The sequence below is a fragment of the Zootermopsis nevadensis genome, unplaced genomic scaffold (genome assembly GCF_977971745.1).
Source record: "Zootermopsis nevadensis isolate Lab colony 2312 unplaced genomic scaffold, Znev_1.0 Znev_ptg000027l, whole genome shotgun sequence".
In the NCBI taxonomy this organism is placed as follows: Eukaryota; Metazoa; Arthropoda; class Insecta; order Blattodea; family Termopsidae; genus Zootermopsis; species Zootermopsis nevadensis.
Window position 1 is genome coordinate 6,674,695 of NW_028259159.1, and position 18,536 is coordinate 6,693,230.

An 18,536-nucleotide genomic window follows, 5' to 3' on the forward strand; every position below is an offset into this window, starting at 1 on the left:
TTGAGCAGAATTTGAGCTGAAGATGAAATACCCACATTTATTATGCCCATACACATAATTATTCTTTTAAAATGAGATTCTAGGGGGGGGGGGAATCAAAAATTAGTTCACAACTTCTTACTTTATTTAATCTTGATTAAATTAGTTTTCATAGAAATGTGTTGTTTTTCATGGCATACCATGATGACAGAATTTACCATCTAAACGTGCTATTTACAGAAGCGTGTTTTGTCAAATTTTCTGACCTGGAATTTTTGTTATAACAGTTCGCTAGTTTGTTGTATCTCACGAAATTAGACAGTGTTGATCCAGAATAGTTTGCACTTGTAAATATTTAGCAAAAACAAACAGAAAAGTTTATTTGTGGCATTTATAAAAATGAACAGGTAATGTGAGCAGTGAGACTCGCTATCCTGACAGGTTTGTCATGGTTTTCCCAAGTCTCTCCTGTCAAGTGCCAGTATAGTTCGTAAATTCGGCGACTGCCACGTCCTTATACGTTCTTTACCTTTCATTGTTTAGAAATCCCACCATTCGATGCTGTGTGAGCGTTGAAATTTATAAATAAATGAAATAGAATAAGAGAACTCTTGAAAATTAAAAAAAAAACATCACAGTTTGTTCGGTGGGAGAGAATTTTGTAGAAGGATGCAGTCTTCTGATAATTATTTTCAATAGTATGTGGTTCAAAATCGTCTATTTTGACCATAGGACCGATGCAGACGAACGTTTGAAGAAGATATGAAAAAAAAAACTTAGCATAATTATTCAGTGGTCGTTGCCCCGAAAAATGTACATGTTAACGGAGGAGTGCTTGAAACATGAAATGTTAATTTTTTTCTCAGCAACCGAAGCTGTTAAAAAGGGATCGCGTGAGACGTTTGTCGTTCGCAGATTTACTCCAGTCCTGGGCATCAGCTGGACAGATTGTTCATGGTCACATGATGGCCTCAGGTGGGCTTGGAAATGACGTCATTGGTCAGTGTTTCCGCGACTAGTCTGGTTTCCTGCCACTCCTCTCCGAAGGCCCTGCCGAGATTATTCCTACGCAGTACGCAGTGACAGCTGAGTGTAATATTCCGAGAAGTTTGTGGAGTTACGAAGCCAACCTGCTGGTATGTAAGTCAGATTCCTGGCCGGGTGAGTGGCGTAATTTACGACGCACAATACGCGGAAAAAGGGTTCCTTATTGGACATGTCGTCAAAAGCTCTCTTTGATTCAGTGGATATTATAGTATGTTTTGAGACTGCTCGGAAATTATGTAGGTCAACATAATTTTAATTTATTTTTTTATTTCAGTATAATTTTACTTTTTAACTAACCAACTAACTAGATGGCTTACCGAACCCGAAGGTTCATCACCGAATTAACCAAAGTCCTCCACCGGACCCTGTCCTGGGCCAACAAAATCCAGTCTCCTTCAACTCCTATCTCCCATAGATCCCGCCTGAGATTATCCTCCCATCTACGTCTAGGTTTCCCCAGGGGTCTCTTCCCCTCAGGCTTCCCAAATAGTGGACCCAACCAACCAGATGGCTTACCGAACCCGAAGGTTCATCACCGAATTAACCAAAGCCCTCCACCGGACCCTGTCCTGGGCCAACAAAATCCAGTCTCCTTCAACTCCTATCTCCCATAGATCCCGCCTGAGATTATCCTCCCATCTACGTCTAGGTTTCCCCAGGGGTCTCTTCCCCTCAGGCTTCCCAAATAGTGGACCCAACCAACCAGATGGCTTACCGAACCCGAAGGTTCATCACCGAATTAACCAAAGCCCTCCACCGGTCCCTGTCCTGGGCCAACAAAATCCAGTCTCCTTCAACTCCTATCTCCCATAGATCCCGCCTGAGATTATCCTCCCATCTACGTGTAGGTTTCCCCAGGGGTCTCTTCCCCTCAGGTTTCCCAAATAGTGGACCCAACCAACCAGATGGCTTAGGGAAACCGAAGGTTCATCACCGAATTAACCAAAGCCCTCCACCAGACCCTGTCCTGGGCCAACAAAATCCAGTGTTCTTCAACTCCTATCTCCCATAGATCCCGCCTGAGATTATCCTCCCATCTACGTCTAGGTCTCCCCAGCGGTCTCTTCCCCTCAGGCTTCCCAACCAACACCCGGGGCACACCTCCTGTCCCATCCATTAGCGCTACATGCCCCGTCCATCTCACTCTTCTCGACTTAATCACCCTGACAATGCTGGGGGAGGAGGACAACTTTAAGTGAAAAGAGGAGATGGAGCTTAGATACCGTCGATACTAGTGATATCAAATGGAATTTATTTTATTAATAGTTAAAATACTGGAATTCAAATGTTGCAGCATAAATTGTTATGAAATAAGCTTGATTTCACCGTCTTGATATGTGTTGCCACCTGGTGTTTCCATAGTAACGCAGTATCTGGAAAATGAACATCTGTGCTCACATTTAAAATTACTTCATGGAATGTAGTCCGTTCCTCAGTAGCTGATAGTCGCTTGCCTAGTCAGATGATGCAACCCAGAGATTTACTACCGTTTTTACGAGAAACCACAGCCAACGATACTTGTTCTGATCTGTCCACGCACTTTCACGCCTTGCTTCTCTAAGATCAATCTTAATATTGTCATCCCATTAACGTCTTCAGAATGCCCTCTTCTTTCCGAATACAATTCTCCCGTGTCTCCCACACGTTATTCGTGTTTCGTGAATCTCACCCTCCGTGATAAAATATTATTAAGAATATAAATTACGAAACTCCTTGTTCTTAAATGTTCTCCTTTCTCGTGTTAGTTCATCACTCCCAATTCCAAATAATCTTTGAAACCTGTTCTGAAATGACCGTAATCATTGCTTAAGGCTCCATGTGGACGCATTTGGAATCTTGTTGTACTCCGTGCCGGAGTGTTCTTTGTTTGTGACAGCGGTGGTCTTTGTCGTGATGGTACTGGCAAGTGTTAATGAGGAGCTTACGTAACGCGAGTTGACGCTAGCAATTATCCGAGGACATCTCCTTGACAACCACCGCGGCCTTGACTAAGATTCATTTGAATGACAAGCATCGACTAAGTGCCTGATGGTTCCTAGTCGCACTGGAGGTGATTATTAACCAGTGATATGTCCATCGTTTCAACTCTTTAAAGCTCAGTGGTAACTATATGTACCACCTGCTTCGACAGTCAAGATCTCTGCATTTTGCCTACTCTCTGTCTATTCCATGTGTTACAGATGACGTGATCTAATTCTTGGCGTAGTTTGTTACATTATTAAAAAGTATTTATGAGTTTCTTGTGATTCTCAGAATAAACAGCGATTGTCTTCATAAACAGCGTCAACCAATTGATTCTTGTAATGATGTTGATGATGGGAATCATTAAATTAACAAATGAGCGACTATCAGCTTATGATGAAGGACTAAGTTGGCCGGAATTAGTCTCTGTTACCAGAATGAAAATTTCAGAATTTTGTTTTCAGAGCCTGAAAGATGGCGCAGTTCTCAACAGTGTTGTTGGTAGCAAGCACAGCTGTAATGTTGGTAACACTTCTGACAGTTGATGCAGCTTCCACAGCGGAATGTATTAAAGATACCTACCGAGTAAGTCTAATCAACTGAAATAGTCATTTGTTCTTCAGATTTTGTAATTAACTCTGCTTTACGTGCGACGTAAAAATAAAGTTGAGTTTCCTATGTTTGCAGCATTGCACTAGTTATATTGGACATTGACTACTGTCTGAGGTATATTTTGGTCTGCCATGTTGTGTAGTAGTTGGCATGCAATATTTTATTTAATGATTCTTTCCCAACTGCGTGACATGGGAAGATGATTATGAAATATATTGAAACAAGAATTTCTGACCAATTTTCAGACAGTAGCCTAGAATTACACGTACTGAAGAAAACCGCGATAAATCTCAGTTAACTTAATTCGTCTCCAGGGAAAATTAGTTATTTTCTGACCTGAGTAATATAGCATGGAACGAATGAAGTACAAAGTATTAGGATAGATGTGGTATTGGGAGTCACTGAGTAAAACAATGAGAAATCGAAGTGACGACAGTTTTCCCGCCGGAAAAAAACCCGGTGACCACTTGGAATGCTAATAAGTAGTCCGGTACAGGACGACATTTAGTTTGCCATTAGAAATTTCAGGAATAACAAAAAATTGTGTTGGTGACTGACGTTTGTGTTTGTGTTTCAGTGCGTGCACAAAACGGAGTGCTGTAGTGGCTGTTGTGTGGAAGAGAAGTGTGTCCCTTGTAAGTAACCACAGTGAGTAACTAATACACTACAACAACAGGTGACTTAATTTGTGTGCAATTTATTAATTAAGGAATAAAGACATTTTATGTTTTTTTATAATTTTCTGCCAAGGAACATACTTTAAGTCGTATGTGTAGTGTTCTGCCACGTGTTTCTCATTTGATGACTACGTTAAGTTGTCTGCCCTGCTGTCATTCACAGTCGCGGACGACTGCAATGCTGCGCAAAGTCCATGCGCAGTACACTCGTGTCCTCCAGGGAAGACTTGCTACTTACAGCAGGTGCAGTGTATAGCAGCGCCTTGTCTCCCGGTACCGGCCTGCAAAGATCAGGATTACGACGAGTACAACTAACCAATTGCATCTCGCGTTCTACATGGACGACGTCTTCGTAGACAGGACATCACGAGTTTCAATCTGGACCTGAAACCCGTTTATCCTAACGGGAAACCCTCATGATTTTCTCAAATATATACATGAAAATTCTAAAAAATCACACAGTAAAACAGGCCACAACCATTTCCTTGAAAGCATCCCCGAATTTATTATTATTATTATTATTATTATTAAACACTCAATTTGTGGTATTTTATAACGACACTGTCAGTGGCTCCCGGACTGTTGACTTAACGAATTGGATGATATTGCGATCAGTGGAAAATTATTCCAGGTCGAGATTTGAACCAAGGACTTCCCGAATACGAAGCAGCTCGGATGCGACATGCAATATATTGGACCTCACCACAAACAGTTCTTCAGTGACGCCACTGAAGTGCTACCAACGCGCTGATATTTAAAGAAGTATCAGGATGCAATTTTAGTGTCCTTACTAAGTTACCAGTCAGTACAGGTTGAAATGAATTCAACTGCTTTAATTGTACACCTAGGCCTACTCTGTATACCATTATGTCGTTCGTAGCATTGAAATGGTTTAAATTATAGATAAGAGAACAATTTGGGTGACTCGTTGCCTTTCCAACTCACTCTTCACTAATCTTCCTTATATTTTACGTCATATAACATGAGATGTTGACTACATAGTTGACTGAACTATAAAAGAATAAAGTTAAGCTCCTCTTTGTGTATTTTTAACCATTCCCCTGTTTCTTCCTACCTCTTAGATCCGAAAGATGTCAACATTTGTTGAGTGTTTGGTAGTCAAAGGGTCGATACGTGCCTTCGAGTTGTGTGTTCATTGTCGTCACTTATTGCAAAGAACGAAAAAAAAAAACACTGAACTGAACACCTGTTGCTAGGTAACAGAGTTCATTGTCTTCGTTCAGAGGGCAGGTCCCGCGTTGTTGCCGTGGATGTGGTCCAGATGTGACACAGCATCCCGGAAATAAAGATGCAGTACACTAGATAACTGCAGTGTTGCCACACTTTCAGCGTTAGTAGGAACACGCATAATTTTACAGTGACTCGACCTCAATATACGTCTGTCTTTGTTTCTTATCTTTGTCTGAACAGAGGAATCCCCGTTCTGCAATTTTATTGTCTTTTGTTTTTTCCCTGTGTCGTGACCCACTTTGAAGACAAACTGCATATGTCTGTCCGTGTTCTCCTTTGCACCCACGAGACTGCAGCATTTATAAACAACTGCCGATCACGTTCCGCCAGTTGTCATCGCAATGGCGAACAAGAAGAACATCCTATTGGCAGCAACTTTGCTAGTTGTGCTGTTACTGTCAGGTAAGCTAAGAGGAAATTAATTACAAAACACGTTACTGTCTGTCGCAGTGCAAGTAGAACACGACACGAACATTTCTTCGAAACATTATATATCTATAATCCAGGGGTCTCGGGTTCGATTCCCGGCGGTGCCCGAATTTATAACTTGTGTTGGGCAAGGCCGTGGTCTAGGCAACACGGAGTTTTCCTCCGTGGCATCCCAACAATTACTCCATTCACACACAGAAGAAGGCAATGGCAAACCACTTCTGGATCATCTGCCAAGAACGTATATGAACAGGTCCCAGTCCGAGAAAAGGATGGAAGGATCCTGTTCATATGGACCTGTCCTCAGACAGAACACTAAAAAACAAAACAAAAAACAACACCTTTTTAATATTACCTTACCATTTACATTTGTCCTTCCGATATGGTTTACTATTTCGAGGCTTTAAGACCTATTTCATTCTTGTCGAATTTCTTGTTTCTAATCAGTCTTATCTTCCGTGCGATAATCGATATACCTCCTAAAGAGTATAGATTTTATTTATTCTTGCATAACTCGATGCTAACCTCTGAAGATGTGCACAGCAGTGTTAAATAGAAAATTTCATTGTTTCTTGCAGTGTCTAACGTGTCCGGCGCCGACAAATATGACTGTTCCAATTTCTGGTGCCCTCCAGGAGAAGAATGCTACATGCATTACTTGTTCTGCTTCCGTGGAGAATGCAAATACACACCTCGGTGTAAGAAGAAGACCACGTGATTTGCAACACACGGCAGCCTACTTTAACACTTTACTTGCTACGAACGGCATATGTCGGTTTATGACCGACCTCGAAGTCTTGTACATTTGACACACGGCATTAATCACGTCAGAGTTTTGTAGTCTGTTGGCAATTTAAGCTAAATATTTTCGACGTATAACGAATATTCTATAAGATGCTTTTGAAATGTTTAAAAAAAATGCACGTCTTCCTGCTCAGAGCATTAAAACGGCGAAGGTTAAAATATTTTTGGTTGATTAGAAACGCATCGATTCATGTTCAACTGAAATGTGATCAAAGTTGTGAACTGTCGCAGCCATATTGAATATCTGATAAGCATTTTGGGTTGTATTTATTTATTTAATAACCTTGTAATCTTTACACTCTGAGTTGATGGCTTTAATACAAGTCCAAATTCGATAATTTCCTTTTTAACACATCAGTAATGCTACAAGTTAAAATATCCCAACATCCAAACTCATAATGTTGTGCTGAATGAAACATTGTATAGATATTCATTATTTGTATATCAGTCTTATTATATCTAATCACTTATCAGTAAGTAGTGCATTGGTGAATAAATCGTATGTTTCCAAACTTCTGCATTCCTTTATTTCAATACAGCTCTTCCTTTCGATTAGTAGTGATTGGGACGTAGCGCCTGCAAGAGTTTGTTTCGAGCACAAGCAACACACGGGTGCCGGAGAAGTTGCCGCTCGAGCACGGCGCTAGCAATTTTATTGCTTATTTATTACAGTAATTTTTAGATTTTTAAGACGCCGTCGATCTTAAGACGCACCCACAATTTAGCAATAAGATTTCAGGGGAAAATACGTATATTACAATAGGAACTATCAATATGTGAACATAAAAACGCCATGTATTAAAACTTTCGGAATATTCTTTGTATTTACTGTCTCATGACAAGTGATAATGACATGAAGATTTTCCTCGCGCCTCAGTAATTCGATATTCTTTTTTCGACATCTAATTTTAGACTACGTCAAATATAATTCGCTTCGTGTGTATCTGAAAACTCAGGTGGTGTTGCGTCATCACTAAACCACATCATCGTGACGTCATGACTGGGACAGAAAATGTCGACGGATACATATTTGCGCTGAGAACGGAAGAGAGAAGACGCAATGAAGTTCTTCGCTGATTATTTGTTAGTTTTTAGTATCATCTGTACAATCTGTGAGTACATTTTCTTTGTTTAAATCAACTGAATATCTCTATTCATCTAATGACAGTCGACTCTCGCTGTGGAATTTAAAATAAAGTATAAAAATGGCAGTTGAAGACACAAATAAATATGGAATATTGTTTATTAAATTAAGATCAGAAAAATTAAGATACACATTTAACGCATTGTTTACAGGTATACATCGGAAGTAAATTGTATGATAGTATCTACATTTTTGCCCGAAATATGTCTTATCTGTCTTTATGACAACGATTAGAAACTAGTTCTTATATGGTGCGTTTTATAACAATGCTTACATAGCCATTAGCATTATAATGTTCGTATTTATCGGTCGATACGTATCTCATGATGTATTTCCGCTCTAACTGGAAGATTTTTTTTATTTAATTCGGTATGGAGATTCTTTCTGGATATTTATAAAATAAAATTAGTTTTCTTCCGAAATAGAAATCCCAAACTACGTTTTAATTCTTCGGCACATGCAACTGTTTAATTAAGTAAGCTGTTTAATGATTATGCATTAACTAAATATATTAGAAATGTAAGGCGGAGGTTAAGAATGCGTGGATCTTTACTCCCACGCCCACCATACGTGACTCGACACGCTGTACGTTGTCGTAAATTACTGGCAAGGTAGAGCATGTTACAAGGCCATGTTTTCCTGTCACAGTCGTGTTATCTCAGGTGGTAGTGAAGTAAACAAGTCGATGTCATTTCGCGGTAACGGCGTGAGGTCACGTTTTACTGAATTTATTTTTGCACTAAGAACCTGGAAACAGAACCCGAAAATTTTAAAACTGCTGGAAACGAAACAGGCGACTGAACTCTGCGTTACTGTTCCGCACGCATTCATCTGAGAAATGTCTGTAACCAAATGTCTGTATGGAGCAGAGTTATCTTGAGAAGCTAATAGTAGCCCAGCTAGTCATCATAATTGTGATTAACAATTATTTATTTTAATCCGTCTTATCACAATATTTAAAATTTCTTATAATTAAGATAATAAAATATCATTGATGTTCCATATCGATCGATCGATTTACATTTTCGAACTTTTACACAACATGTTTCAGTTCTTATAATTTTATGGTTTTATAAAAACTGAAACATGTTGTGTAAAAGTTCCAAAATGTAAGTTCCAAAATGTAAATCGATCAATCGATATGGAACATCAATGATATTTTATTATCTTAATTATAAGAAATTTTAAATATTGTGATAAGACGGATTAAAATAAATAATTGTTAGAATATTCACAATATGACGCAATTACACTATCTTATAATTGTGATTGTGTGATCAGTGAGTACCTCTGAAACGTCGGTCATTCCAGATTACATCGCGCAACGTCCGAGAAAGCGACTATGTTCATGATCTTTTTTTCTCTTTTGTCAAGTGTGTCCGCAGTGGGCTTCCTGCGAGAGCCGGCCGACATGTCAGAACGTGTCCTGTGACCCAGAAGAGGCCTGTGTTCTGAGACAGGTGACCTGCTTTAGGGCTCCGTGCTACCCGATACCCGAGTGCGTGCCCAAAACACAGGGTGTGTATCAACTGACGAAAATGACTTTACCGAGCTTGCAGCAGCCTCGTTTGAGACACTGTTCTTTCTCTTGCATATATGCGTGTTTGTTTGTTTGTATACACGTATATAGCTTGCATCACAAGCGTTGAGCGGCTGGTAGTGAAAATGGTAACAGCACTGACAGTCCGTATTTGTTTGGCTTGTTTCCCCAGTTCCAGTCTGCAGCAAAAAATGCCAGCCTCAATACCGCTGTGAAATTCTGGAGATAATTTCTAAGGGCGAATACACGTACACTCCTGAATGCATTCCAACAGGAGACACGTCTGAGGAACGAGACACTTCTTAGAGAAGAATTCCAGCAAATCTTGGCAGGACAAGAGCTGTGTCGTGTTCCTGAACATGACGGAAGTTGGTTTAAACCCAGATATGTTGATTGTAACAAGTTATAAAATAGATTTGAAGTTATCCTAACGTATTCATTGTCTATTTTTACTATTTTCAACCAACTCCTAATTATTTTGAATTGTTTACGAGGCACTGTGGAGAAAACTCTCTACTGGTGACGGGAAGCGAAGCCCGGTCATTCAGCTCGTCGGTATCTTTACTCACTGAGTTATCCCTACCCTTTCGGGTGTTTGGGGGTGCACAAACGTCCTAAAAAAAATCGAAATGTTATTGACGTAATTCGTCTCCATTATCTTAAAATTGTGACTAGCATTCTAGAGCTACCACAACCAGGCTACTACTGTTAATTAAATAATTCAATAATATATAATACAAATAAATCCCGATTCAGATCATAGATCCATACTTACACATCACAAGGATAAGTTCTGAAAGCACCAAAGAAGCAGCAAGCAACTTCATAGTAGCGGTTGTCCTAGAACTCGGAGTGCTCATAAGTGGCTTCAGCCTCGGTGTATATACACTCCGGTTATCAACTCACTTCCCTTGGATGGACTGGTCTTACCTCCAGACTGACCAAAGTAAAAAAAAAACCCTCCTGAATCGTTATCTTAACACTGACCTACTTATTCACGACATAATTTCAGTTTTGCATAAACAAGTTTGGGGGAACGGAATGCCTCGGGAGCGGACGATCGTCGTACGTTTTCACACCCCGATGACCGCCAAGGGACACACGGGCAACGGACAGGCGCTGGTCGCCATTAATAAGACACTCGGGCTGTTGATCCCACGATAAAATAATTTAAACTTTTGCAGGGCCGGTCCCTCAGTACTAAGGTGCCGATATAATCGACAATCGATCCTTCAAATTGTAAATTCACGATTCTTTCCTGTATTCCTTCTGTTTGCTATGTGTTCGGCCAATCCTATTGTTTTCCACCGTCCCAAGAACTCAATCAGATAATCAGAAATATCAAGTTATTTGCCTAAAAACGCCCCGAGCAACAAAGAGGGACAGACGAATTTTACAAGAAAAATGGCAGATTTAAATTCAAATTTCTTTCTCTGAAAAAAACAGGAGGAAACAGGAGTTAGTATAATTGAAAATAAACACAAAGTTTGAAGCGATGTCATCACGTTTATACGCAACCTGATACAATCAACATATCAATGCTAAAGCCAAGAAAAATTAAGGAGGAGAAAATAAAAGCAATGACCAGGAACACGACAAAGCTCTTGTCCGCAGAAAATGCAGGCGGCCGATGGACTGCAGCGCCATCTCTTTATCCTTCTGGTGTTGTTGTTGGTGTTGTTGTTGTTGTTTCTGTTGTTGTTTCTGTTGTTGTTTCTGTTGGTGTTGGTGTTGTTGGCGTTGGTGTTGTTGTTGGTGTTGTAGTCGAAGCTAAAGACAAATGCATTTATTCGTTTTAGTAGTAGTAGTAGCATTAGCAGTAAAACTGTCAGATTCAAACTTTCTTCTAAGTTTAATTTACAGTCTCTCTTCTTGTAATTTTTATTGTAATTACAATGAACTTATATTTTATTTCGTTGCGTCAAGTCGCAATATTAACGACAGTTGAACCGTCACAGAGGATTGCCCATCGCCAAAGAAGTTGATGACACGAAAGTGGAACGAACCTGTGGTTATAGACACACAAACTGCGAGCCGTCTGCAGTCTCCTCGGGAACAACGTTTCGGGCCCAACACACAGGTCTCATCTCGTCCACACACAACATCGTCACACGTGGTGCTTGGTCTATGCTCTGCAGACATAAAAATGGCCGTCGTGTGAACTTCGAACTGTACCACACAACACAACATTACACGTGTCACGGGGAAGACAAGACAAGAGGACAGATAAACAGATCAGTGTACATTTAAGACAGGCATTTACGAACCTTTCTGGCAAGTGGGTAGAGGGTAGCATGGCGAGGTGAAGCACTCCACCTTTCGCATTCTGCACACCTCACCTGATGGACACCGCACATTGGCGCAAGATGGCGGCTGAATTACGGCGGTACAGGAAAGTCTTTTAGTGGCCACTGAAAAGGAAAACAGATTTAGACAACTGTAACGCTCTGAAGCCGTGAAGTTCGTGTTAACAACATTTAAGAATTCGGTCAGAACCGCGAAGAAAACACAACACTTTACCATTACAAAGATCGATTGGTTAGTGCTATTTAAGGAAGTAATCTCTGTTTGCCGTGAGAATTACATGAAACCGAAAAACACATTTTGTGGACAAAAAAGCAGAATTACTTAATGAAAAAGTACGTGGAGACACTGTTTCGGAGGAACGTATCAATTCCTTCTTCAGTCTTAAGATATCAGAGCCGATGTTAAAATGAGAGGATGTATGAAGGAATTACCCTCTACAAACCTTGCGTGTACACTCGGAAACAATAGGGCACGGGGTTGCAGTGTGTCCCGTAGCAACGAACTTGCTGCATTCTGCACACTGTACCCAATGGACACCGCACAGTAGCGCAAGATGGCGGGTAGCTGAGGTAGCAGTAACTTCCTTCCGGTCCCACTGAACAAATAAAACTGACTGTAGAAAATTTTAACAAGAAGACGCACAGGCCTATTTGCGTTCATTAGCCTATTATTGTTGTTGTTGTTGCTATTATTGACGCTTCTGCTACTACTAATACTACCAAATTCTAGTATATTAATGCTAAAAGACGCAAATCGCTTAACTGATGTACGTAACACTGAACTATCTCCGAGCTGATGGTTCTAATTCAGAACTCACCCATCATCACCAAGACGGCTGATACAAACAGAGAAGCAACGGGCAGCGTCATAGTGACGGTTGTTCTAGCACCAGTGCAAAGTTTCCACGTAATTTATGTTCTTAAGTCCGGATTATATATACTTACCTCTGACTTCCTGCCCAGTCTTTTACGGATGTTTTGCCTTATAAAATGGCAACATAAACGCCTTCAGATGACTTTTTGTGGAGTTTAGAACGATGGTTTATTCCACTTCATAACATTTTAGGCTATTGAGAGATAAAGAAACGAAAACAACAGAATGTGAATGCCCTTATTTAGTGAGTCCCCCAAAGCCGCATGGAAAAGGGGCCCAGCGTTGGGCGCCGCTTCTAACCTAACCCTAACCTAACCTCCGTTTGCTCTGATGGAATGGCATTACTTTTGCACTGACGGTCTCTCGATACGAAGGTACGGAAACGGAAATGTCAGTATCGATATATCGACTATCGGTCCTTGATATATAATATTAATTTTCTGTTTGGGAACTTGTGACTGCCAACCGAGAATTTGCAGGGGCGAAATGTTACAAAAAATTCCTGTCTCCCGTTTGTGTGCTACATGATCGGTCAATCTCATTCTTCCGATCATCATCCTAACATATTTATCTGAACAATGGAAAATATTGTACTTTCTATTCTGAAATGACCTCGACTTGAATTCTACTAAAAGCGAGAGATTAAAAAATTACACGTGCATGTTTCTAGATTTAGGTCAGTCCTTGAAAAGAGGATAGCACGACAGGAGTCGATAAGGTTCAAAATACATACAAACTATGCCAGAAATCAACAAGTTTATTTGGCACAGCGTGTTACAATCGTCACATCAAAGCTGAAGCTTAGCAAACAGCTGAATGTTCAGGGACATGACGCATTTCTTGCCCGTTGGATATGTAGGGGGGTGGGGGGGGGCGAAGGGCTGGAGCTCCGTCTCTTTATGCTTTTTCTGAAATATTTAATTACTATTAGAAAGAACACAAAATGTCGATAACATTGCCCTTCTTTATAACAAGAATATGGAAGGATAATATTAAAATAAATCTTAAGGATGTGAGATAGGTTGACTGGATTCATCTGGCTGAGGATACGGACTGGCGGCGCGGCTGTTGTGAACGGGTAATGAATCTTCGGGGTCTCAGTGGGGCTGGAGGTTATTTTCTGTGCAGCTGTCAGGGAGCTGTTTGCTAAGCTTCAGCTTTGATGTGACGATTGTAACACGCTGTGCCAAATAAACTTGTTGATTTCTGGCATAGTTTGTATGTATTTTGAACCTTATCGACTCCTGTCGTGCTATCCTCTTTTCAAGGACTGACCTAAATCTAGAAACATGCACGTGTAATTTTTTAATCTCTCGCTTTTAGTAGAATTCAAGTCGAGGTCATTTCAGAATAGAAAGTACAATATTTTCCATTGTTCAGATAAATATGTTAGGATGATGATGGGAAGAATGAGATTGACCGATCATGTAGCACACAAACGGGAGACAGGAATTTTTTGTAACATTTCGCCCCTGCAAATTCTCGGTTGGCAGTCACAAGTTCCCAAACAGAAAATTAATATTATATATCAAGGACCGATAGTCGATATATCGATACTGACATTTCCGTTTCCGTACCTTCGTATCGAGAGACCGTCAGTGCAAAAGTAATGCCATTCCATCAGAGCAAACGGAGGTTAGGGTTAGGTTAGAAGCGGCGCCCAACGCTGGGCCCCTTTTCCATGCGGCTTTGGGGGACTCACTAAATAAGGGCATTCACATTCTGTTGTTTTCGTTTCTTTATCTCTCAATAGCCTAAAATGTTATGAAGTGGAATAAACCATCGTTCTAAACTCCACAAAAAGTCATCTGAAGGCGTTTATGTTGCCATTCTATAAGGCAAAACATCCGTAAAAGACTGGGCAGGAAGTCAGAGGTAAGTATATATAATCCGGACTTAAGAACATAAATTACGTGGAAACTTTGCACTGGTGCTAGAACAACCGTCACTATGACGCTGCCCGTTGCTTCTCTGTTTGTATCAGCCGTCTTGGTGATGATGGGTGAGTTCTGAATTAGAACCATCAGCTCGGAGATAGTTCAGTGTTACGTACATCAGTTAAGCGATTTGCGTCTTTTAGCATTAATATACTAGAATTTGGTAGTATTAGTAGTAGCAGAAGCGTCAATAATAGCAACAACAACAACAATAATAGGCTAATGAACGCAAATAGGCCTGTGCATCTTGTTAAAATTTTCTACAGTCAGTTTTATTTGTTCAGTGGGACCGGAAGGAAGTTACTGCTACCTCAGCTACCCGCCATCTTGCGCTACTGTGCGGTGTCCATTGGGTACAGTGTGCAGAATGCAGCAAGTTCGTTGCTACGGGACACACTGCAACCCCGTGCCCTATTGTTTCCGAGTGTACACGCAAGGTTTGTACACACCTGTCCTCAGTAGAGGGTAATTCCTTCATACATCCTCTCATTTTAACATCGGCTCTGATATCTTAAGCCTGAAGAAGGAATTGATACGTTCCTCCGAAACAGTGTCTCCACGTACTTTTTCATTACGTAATTCTGCTTTTTTGTCCACAAAATGTGTTTTTCGGTTTCATGTAATTTTCACGGCAAACAGAGATTACTTCCTCAAATAGCACTAACCAATCGATCTTTGTAATGGTAAAGTGTTGTGTTTTCTTCGCGGTTCGGACCGAATTCTTAAATGTTGTTAACACGAACTTCGCGGCTTCAGAGCGTTACAGTTGTCTAAATCTGTTTTCCTTTTCAGTGGCCACTAAAAGACTTTCCTGTACCGCCGTAATTCAGCCTCCATCTTGCGCCAACGTGCGTTGTCCATCAGGCGAGGTGTGCAGAATGCGAAAGGTGGAGTGCTTCACCTCGCCATGCTACCCTCTACCCACCTGCCAGAAAGGTTCGTAAATGCCTGTCTTAAATGTACACTGATCTCTTTATCTGTCCTCTTGTCTTGTCTTCCCCGTGACACGTGTAATGTTGTGATGTGTGGTACAGTTCGAAGTTAACACGACGGCCATTTTTATGTCTGCAGAGCATAGACCAAGCACCACGTGTGACGATGTTGTGTGTGGACGAGATGAGACCTGTGTGTTGGGCCCGAAACGTTGCTTCCGAGGAGACTGCAGACGGCTCGCAGTTTGTGTGTCTATAACCACAGGTTCGTTCCACTTTCGTGTCATCAACTTCTTTGGCGATGGGCAATCCTCTGTGACGGTTCAACTGTCGTTAATATTGCGACTTGACGCAACGAAATAAAACATAAGTTCATTGTAATTACAATAAAAATTACAAGAAGAGACACTGTAAATTAAACTTAGAAGAAACTTTGAATCTCACAGTTTTTACTGGTAATGCTACTACTACTAAAACGAATAAATGCATTTGTCTTTAGCTTCGACTACAACACCAACAACAACAACAACGCCAACAACAACACCAACACCAACAACAACAACGTCAACAACAACAACACCAACAACAACAACGCCAACAACAACACCAACAACAACAACGCCAACAACAACACCAACAACAACAACGCCAACAACAACACCAGAGGGATAAAGAGATGGCGCTGCAGTCCATCGGCCCCTGCATTTTCTGCGGACAAGAGCTTTGTCGTGTTCCTGGTCATTGCTTTTATTTTCTCCTCCTTAATTTTTCTTGGCTTTAGCATTGATATGTTGATTGTATCAGGTTGCGTATAAACGTGATGACATCGCATCAAACTTTGTGTTTGTTTTCAATTATACTAACTCCTGTTTCCTCCTGTTTTTTTCAGAGAAAGAAATTTCAATTCAAATCTGCCATTTTTCTTGTAAAATTCGTCTGTCCCTCTTGGATGCTCGGGGCGTTTTTAGGCAAATAACTTGATATTTCTGATTATCTGATTGAGTTCTTGGGACGGTGGAAAACAATGGGATTGGCCGAACACATAGCAAACAGAGGGAATACAGGAAAGAATCGTGAATTTACAATTTGAAGGATCGATATTCGATTATATCGGCACCTTAGTACTGAGGGACCGGCCCTGCAAAAGTTTAAATTATTTTATCGTGGCAGCAAAAGGCCCGAGTGTCTTATTAATGGCGACCAGCGCCTGTCCGTTGCCTGTGTGTGCCTTGGCGGTCATCGGGGTGTGAAGACGTACGACGATCGTCCGCTCCCGAGGCTTTCCGTTCCCCCAAACTTGTTTATGCAAAACTGAAATTATGCCGTGAATAAGTAGGTCACTTTTAAGATAACGATTCAGGAGGGTTTTTTTTTACTTTGGTCAGTCTGGAGGTAAGACCAGTCCGACGAAGGGAAGTGAGTTGATAACCGGAGTGTATATATACCGAGGCTGAAGCCACTTATGAGCACTCCGAGTTCTAGGACAACCGCCACTATGAAGTTGCTTGCTGCTTCTTTGGTGCTTTCAGAACTTATCCTTGTGATGTGTAAGTATGGATCTGTGATCTGAATCTGGATTTATTTGTATTATATATTATTGAATTATTTAATTAACAGTAGCATTAACAGTAGTAGCCTGGTTGTGTTAGCTCTAGAATGCTAGTCACAATTTTTTAAGTTTTCTAAAATCTCTGTAATTTGTCTAGTGCCTCCGAGGGATTGTTTCCCTGATAAAACGCCGACACTTTGTGACGAAGTCCGGTGTGATCCGGGTTTTACCTGTGGAGAAGCAGATAGTGTTTGCGGCGAGGAAATATGTAAAATACCGTATTGTGTGCGCGAATCTGCAGGTTAGTTCCACTTCCTTGTCGTGATCGTAACACGAGTAGTTTGGCCATGTCTCAATTAAACATATGGCACTATGACCAGAATACCAGACGTTGTCGTATAATTCGAGTTGTTGGGTCCTGACGTTTTAGTAATAAATGTCGAACAAATTTAAATTCTTTTGGCTAGTAGACATGGAAAAACCACTTGGTGCAGGTAAGTGACGTCACCTTTGGTTGGTCTTTGAGCGAGTCTTCTGTATCTGCGGGAGTGACGTCCGGGGAGAAACGAGAGACAGAAAGTGACTTTATTCTCACCCTTTTTGCTACAACAGTTTTACAACAAGTGTTCAGAAATCCAATCTATGTGAACCACTCCTCGAACGAGTCAGCCGAGCCAGGAAGTTTAAACCTCTCCTTCCCAGAAGCAATGCCGTCGTCAGGAGACCCAGGCACCCAAATTGAAGTAACGGGAAGTCCAGGTAACACGGTCACCTCAGAATGAAATTCATTTATGCGACACAATCGCAGTAGAAAATCTGTCAGATGACAGAGAGTCCTTGCAGGATTTGGGTACGTTGACCTTGGGACCTCCCAATGACGTCACGTCCCGCCGAGGCAACAAATCCTGCTCAGACGAATCCATAGGTTGTGCCGCCGTATATTTGCTATCCACCATGATTTTAAGCGATAACAACAACAACAATAATAATATTAATACAATAAATCTAATTATATTTATTTTTTTCCACAGAATAAGACAGTGAAGAGACGCAGTTCCAGCACATCGCCCCTCATCCCAACATGTCCTGCGTACAAGGGCTGTGCCATGTTCCTGAACATGTTCCTGAACATGTTCCTTATTATCTGCCTTCAACGTTGATGTGTTGATTGTAATATTTTGTCAAATAAACTTGACGATTTCGAATTGTGGATTGTATAAATTTTAAACCTTATCGACCCACATTATAATTGTCCTCTTTCCAAGGACTAGTCTGAAAGCTATTTATATAAATTCGCAATTTTAATCGTAAACTTTATGTCTTGATTTCTGTAGGAGAAAATGGGTCGAAAGTATTTAAAAAAAAATGGAACACAATATTTATGTCGTTTAGCTGAATTATGAAAGCAAGAATAATGTGATTGGTCAGACTTGTAGCATGTGAAATGGGAACTCGAGATTTATTCGTCATTTTGCCGAGAAAGAATCTCATTT

General features: G+C 40.8%; 4 protein-coding genes and 1 long non-coding RNA gene across 8 annotated transcripts; 4 read left to right on the forward strand and 1 right to left on the reverse strand.

The window, feature by feature from the left end:
- The first annotated feature begins 970 nt into the window (after positions 1 to 970).
- LOC110837993 (uncharacterized) lies at positions 971 to 5,315 on the forward strand. 2 transcript variants are annotated; one of them, XM_022080745.2, is made up of 4 exons: positions 971 to 1,115; positions 3,453 to 3,573; positions 4,178 to 4,235; positions 4,441 to 5,315. In XM_022080745.2, the coding sequence occupies exons 2-4, from the start codon at positions 3,463 to 3,465 to the stop codon at positions 4,590 to 4,592; spliced, it is 321 nt and encodes a 106-aa protein (XP_021936437.1). In that variant the 5' UTR covers positions 971 to 1,115; positions 3,453 to 3,462; the 3' UTR covers positions 4,593 to 5,315. The 2 variants fall into 2 exon arrangements, with proteins under 2 accessions (XP_021936437.1, XP_021936438.1); XM_022080746.2 differs by having other exon boundaries at positions 997 to 1,140.
- Positions 5,316 to 5,447: 132 nt separating this feature from the next.
- Positions 5,448 to 7,273, forward strand: LOC147872491 (uncharacterized). Its single transcript, XR_015537287.1, has 2 exons — positions 5,448 to 5,930; positions 6,536 to 7,273. It is a non-coding gene; the product is annotated as an uncharacterized LOC147872491 (long non-coding RNA).
- A 495-nt stretch (positions 7,274 to 7,768) lies between these two features.
- On the forward strand, positions 7,769 to 9,880 carry LOC110837992 (uncharacterized). The gene is made up of 3 exons (XM_022080744.2): positions 7,769 to 7,873; positions 9,280 to 9,423; positions 9,618 to 9,880. Exons 1-3 carry the CDS (start codon positions 7,822 to 7,824, stop codon positions 9,749 to 9,751), a joined length of 330 nt encoding a protein of 109 aa, XP_021936436.1. The 5' UTR covers positions 7,769 to 7,821; the 3' UTR covers positions 9,752 to 9,880.
- A 1,051-nt stretch (positions 9,881 to 10,931) lies between these two features.
- LOC110837995 (uncharacterized) lies at positions 10,932 to 12,648 on the reverse strand. Its single transcript, XM_087356611.1, has 5 exons — positions 12,570 to 12,648; positions 12,195 to 12,347; positions 11,713 to 11,856; positions 11,452 to 11,577; positions 10,932 to 11,215 (listed from the first exon to the last, which is right to left on the reverse strand). Exons 1-5 carry the CDS (start codon positions 12,619 to 12,621, stop codon positions 11,097 to 11,099), a joined length of 594 nt encoding a protein of 197 aa, XP_087212737.1. The 5' UTR covers positions 12,622 to 12,648; the 3' UTR covers positions 10,932 to 11,096.
- Positions 12,649 to 14,548: 1,900 nt separating this feature from the next.
- LOC110837991 (uncharacterized) lies at positions 14,549 to 18,248 on the forward strand. Of its 3 annotated transcripts, XM_087356607.1 has the most exons (8): positions 14,549 to 14,627; positions 14,847 to 14,999; positions 15,355 to 15,498; positions 15,634 to 15,759; positions 15,994 to 17,041; positions 17,201 to 17,344; positions 17,656 to 17,802; positions 18,075 to 18,248. In XM_087356607.1, the coding sequence occupies exons 1-5, from the start codon at positions 14,576 to 14,578 to the stop codon at positions 16,164 to 16,166; spliced, it is 648 nt and encodes a 215-aa protein (XP_087212733.1). In that variant the 5' UTR covers positions 14,549 to 14,575; the 3' UTR covers positions 16,167 to 17,041; positions 17,201 to 17,344; positions 17,656 to 17,802; positions 18,075 to 18,248. The 3 variants fall into 3 exon arrangements, with proteins under 3 accessions (XP_087212733.1, XP_087212734.1, XP_087212736.1); XM_087356608.1 differs by lacking the exon at positions 17,656 to 17,802; XM_087356610.1 differs by lacking the exon at positions 17,201 to 17,344.
- Positions 18,249 to 18,536: the final 288 nt, after the last annotated feature.